The 4,868-nt window shown below is 31.2% G+C and overlaps 1 protein-coding gene across 1 annotated transcript; it reads left to right on the top strand.

Annotated features, from left to right (window-relative positions):
* Positions 1 to 1,558: 1,558 nt before the first annotated feature.
* Positions 1,559 to 3,812, top strand: LOC133868733 (uncharacterized). The gene is made up of 2 exons (XM_062305719.1): positions 1,559 to 1,999; positions 3,532 to 3,812. The coding sequence occupies exons 1-2, from the start codon at positions 1,606 to 1,608 to the stop codon at positions 3,585 to 3,587; spliced, it is 450 nt and encodes a 149-aa protein (XP_062161703.1). The 5' UTR covers positions 1,559 to 1,605; the 3' UTR covers positions 3,588 to 3,812.
* The last annotated feature ends 1,056 nt before the right edge of the window (positions 3,813 to 4,868 follow it).

Here is a 4,868-nt window from a genome sequence, read left to right as displayed (position 1 = left end):
TTTTTTAAAAAAATTAGGAATAAAATTTTAATTTTAATTTTAATTTTTTAAAGAAAAATATGAGTTTGGGGGCCAAGTCCCCCAAGCCCTAAGGGGGCGGAGGCCAAGCCCTCCCAGGCATAAGGTGGTTTCACCTCCGTTCCTATAACAATTTTATGATTTATAAGGTCAAGAGTATGTAGAGAATAAAAATTAAAAAAAAAAAAAATTGAAAAAAAAAATAAAAATAAAATAAAATAAGTTGTGAAACACCACAAGAGAGACATACGTAGGATGTTTCACAAGTCAAGGTGTGAGTACAATACTACCATATGTCGGAGAAATTTGAAATTCTTTTGACCTCTTTATAGCATTGAATGTCTCTTTACAATTTTGAAAACCAATTATGAATTATATATACATCACCATTTGAGTTATTTTATTCATAGCCTTGAATATCTTATTTGCCCATATACTAATGTTCTCTTTATATTATTTAATTTGTTCATTTAATTCCAACACTCAATGTTATTAATTAATATTAGAAATTACAGACATGATATTGACTATTTTACCGTTTCCAGACTATTGGATTGCATCTTAGCCTTAAATATTAATGTTGTTCCATAAATAATTAAATGATGTCGTAATTACATGACTATTTTGTCAAGCATTTTTTTTTCCCTGAGCTATCAATGTACAGCAGTGAGTCTAACTAATAGACATGATATTGAATGTCCAATTTCTTTAAAAGTCATCATTCTTAAACAAATTAGTCATCACATCATAGCTTTTCTTAGGGATAAAGTTCTGTCCATTTTTAAACCGAAAAACGTCTCTATTTTGAAAGTAACCCATACTAGAGGTATACATACAGGTGGATATTAGCCATTCGCATTTGTTATCTGCTATTCACACATGTAAGTGTCGATATGACTAGCAAAAATTACTATCTGCATATGCGGTTGCGAATACCAATTTTAGGGATATACGGATGCGGTTAATAACCGCATCCACATATCTTTTATATTTAGTATATATTTTATTTAATAAATTCACCAAAACGATGTCGTTTTGGTGTTTAATACCAAAATGACGTTTTGAATTAAGTATAGGTTATGTTTACATTGGTTTGGTTGGTCGTATTATTTTCTCGTATCACATTTAGGCAAAAATGTAAAAGTTATGTGAAATCAATATATTTTCAAAAGATTAGAGCTTAAAAAAAAAAATTAAACAAATCTAAAACACTAAAAATTGGCTTAAATTATTTTCAAAATCGTTTAAAGTAGGCCGTAATAGAGTCCCAAAGAAGACCTAAAGACTAAAATATGCTCAAATGACCCATTACCTAATTTGTGGATAGATGATAATAATCGCATTTAATAACGATAATAACCATACGAATGCGATTAGTTAAAATATGATATGTTAAACATAATATATAGTTTCAACACACACACACACACACACACACACACACACACACACACACACACACACACACACACACACACACACACACACACACACACACACACACACACACACACACACATATATATATATATATATTAAACATTTAGCTTCCACATAACATATAGTTTCAAAAGAAAGTGAGAAGTTATGGATGGAATTGGTAGAATGAAATTTGTGTGGATGATGATGATGATGGGAATATTGAGTATAGTAGTGCAAGCTGGCCAGAACCCTCCTGCTGTGTCTCCAACTTCCAGTCTGCCTTTTTCACCGCTTCCCGATGATCATCCTCAACAAGCCGATTTTAAACTCCCTAAATTCCCTAAAATTCCTCATATTCCACTTCCACCAAAACTGCTAATTGTAGGGATGTGTATTGCAGAGTGCCAGAAAATATGCCAGGCAGGAAGACCTGCCTTTACATACAGGGTCTGCATGGTAACATATTTGCCAATCAAATGTCGTCCCTCTCGTTTAGACGTCGTCTATGATTGCGCTCTTGGTTGTATGGCCGCCGCAACTACCACCGCCTCTGGAAATGGTATAAACTTTCTAACCTCCCCCCTCTCATTATGAAAATTTTAAGCATTTTTTTTTTTTTTTTTTTTTTTTGTGAATTTCTATCATATTGAATAAATGATACGTTTACAAGTACAATTTTTGTATAACTTTTGTACAATTGCAACAACCTTCTTTTTTTTTTTTTTTGAAATTGTACAAGAAATTTTAAGAAATTGTAAACTTATGATTATATCTCATCGTATTATAAATGTTTTTCTTTTCAAAACTTTGGAATATGGGTTTCATCAAAATTTATGAATTTAATATTCCACAAGATATCTTTAAACAAGCTTTAATGCTAGAAATCACACCGTGCACTATCCCACCCAGCGAGCGTAGTAATTAAGGTTTGGAATGTCTTGGATATACCATATGATTAACTAACAAAACACTATCCAAAGTGTATATTAATTATAAATAGTTGAGATTAATGTTGAAAAAAACGAGAAACTTCCCTTAACCTTTTTAAACTTTAATCGCATTTGCAATTATCTCCTTAAACTTCAAAAACTCTTAATTTAGCGTATCCATATTTTATTTTATTTTATTTTTTAATTTATGTTAAATCTTGTCAAAAATCTCAAGGTACACCTGTTTTTTTTTTAAAATATATATATATATATATATATATTCAAAAGTTCAGCCCTGGGATTTTAGAAAAATTTGTAAAAATCTTGACCAATGCCTAAATCTTTGTAATTTTTTTTTTTTTTTTTTTTTCCTTAAAGAGAGTTATTTTGAAAATTTTAACATCCGTTCCTTAAGATTTAACGGAGCAGTGAAATTGAAAATAATATAAAAGATAATTAAATACACAAAATTGAGATTTTTTTAAGTTTATGAAGATAATTGCAAGTTCAGTAAATTAAGTAAAGTTTCTCCTAAAAAAAAGTTAATAACCGAGATTTATGCATGTTGTCGTTTTTTCCCCCTCGTAATAAAATAGTAAAGGCTTACCACCTTCAATCTCATGCCTAGACATGGAATGGATACTTGGTGTTAGCAACTTAGCATAATTTATTCCCATGCGATGGCCGGGTTAGACCATGCATATATGATCTTATATATGTACGTGGATAAGATTGATATGTCATTAATTATATGAAAGAAAAACATTCCGTTCTAATTAAGTATTATTAGATCATACTTATAATATTAATATTAATTGTTTTAAATATAAAATTCATATATTTAATAATTTTTTGAACTAGCTTCTACGCATGTACGTACAATTTCTGTAGTGTGAGCCCCCTTATTAGGTTTAGGTCTAAGCTTAATTACTTTGATATAAGTACTGTATTTTAAGATGAATAGTATATATCTCTCGATCCTTCTGGCTCCAACATTGAGTATTTTTATTTTGATTATATGATGAAATTTTAAAAATACTGATCATCCCATTTCAAATATGAGCTAGGAATTAATTAAAGCTTCTTTTTGTGATATATATGTAAATCTATACACACATTAAATACAAAAAACTTATGTTTTGTTTTAATGTCACTTGTGCAGATAAAGTAGAGGGCTATATTGAAACCTGCTACAAAAATTGCGGCAAGGATTACTAGTTTGTTCTCTATCATATCGATTCTGCCTATTGAAAAGAAATAAACAAAATGGTGTATTTGTGCCAAGTATATATAGAAGAAATCAAGTGAGATGTGTACGTGGAGTACTACTTTGTCTGCTATAATTTGTGTACTACAATATACATTATTGGCCATGGCTATTTCGGCCACTATTATACTTAATTGTTGAAAAAATAAAATAAAATGATGCATATTTCTTAAGTATATATAGAAGAAGTACTATAGTGAGATGCATGTGCTGAATACTTTTCCTCTATATATGATTGTTTTGTATACTACATGAAATTATTGGTCATGGTTGTTTTGGCCAACTTCGATCTTGATATATTAATAAAATAGAAAATATGTCATGATCCCAGGGGCTATATGTTCTACTGATCACAGTTTCTAATTTGATGAATTTTAGACATAAGCATTTATAAATCAAGATCTTTGTTATATAAGCTTAATTTTTGACAAATAGATAACAGAATAATTGTGAAAAGACTATTACGCCTCTCAAACAATAAATAAATAAAACAAAGAAAGAGCAAAAATAAATAATAAATAAGTACAACCCTAGCTACCTCCATTGCTGAAAACACTTAATAAAGGTTTCTATTGACAAATGAAGTAATACTATTTAGTAGACAAGTATAACTTCTATCAGGTCATAGCAGAAATCAAGTCTTTTGTGCCCACTAATAAAAAAAGGGACACATCAGTATATCACACTAAATCACAGCAAATGAGAATAAAGCCGAAACACAGGATTTTGATCTCATGAACTCAACTTATCAATCGACCCCTTTTCCCATTCAAGAGAAAAGCCACCCCCAGCCACTGCCCATCGCACCGAGGCGCTGCCCACACCACCGCTATCGCCTTCTACTCCGTTGAGCGCCGCTGGGTGCTGTAGATCTCCGACTCACACTCACAGTTCTGAAGAACATACATCGATTTGGTCATCCAAAAAACACCAAAATCCAGCAACACTTACTAAACTAGGGAAGAAAAAAAACCCATCCATCAACGATCCAAATAAGAAAAATTGTCAAATAGAGCAGATTTAAAGCAATATCCACCAAAACCAAATTTTACTAAAGCAAAACAAAATACTCAAAACTCAACTCTCTGTTGGTTCTTCTTGTTTAATGACGTCCACTATGCATCTGTGTACTAGAAATGGGGTGTTTAAAGATGAGAAGATTTGATGCAAAAAGAAGCAGGGACGAGTGGAATGTGGTGGTTCGAGACGACTCCTCTTACGAGGCGGCAGAT

Source organism: Alnus glutinosa, chromosome 5 (genome assembly GCF_958979055.1).
Source record: "Alnus glutinosa chromosome 5, dhAlnGlut1.1, whole genome shotgun sequence".
NCBI lineage: Eukaryota > Viridiplantae > Streptophyta > Magnoliopsida > Fagales > Betulaceae > Alnus > Alnus glutinosa.
The sequence above is the reverse complement of the archived record's forward strand: the minus strand, read 5'-3'. Positions and strand labels throughout refer to the sequence as shown.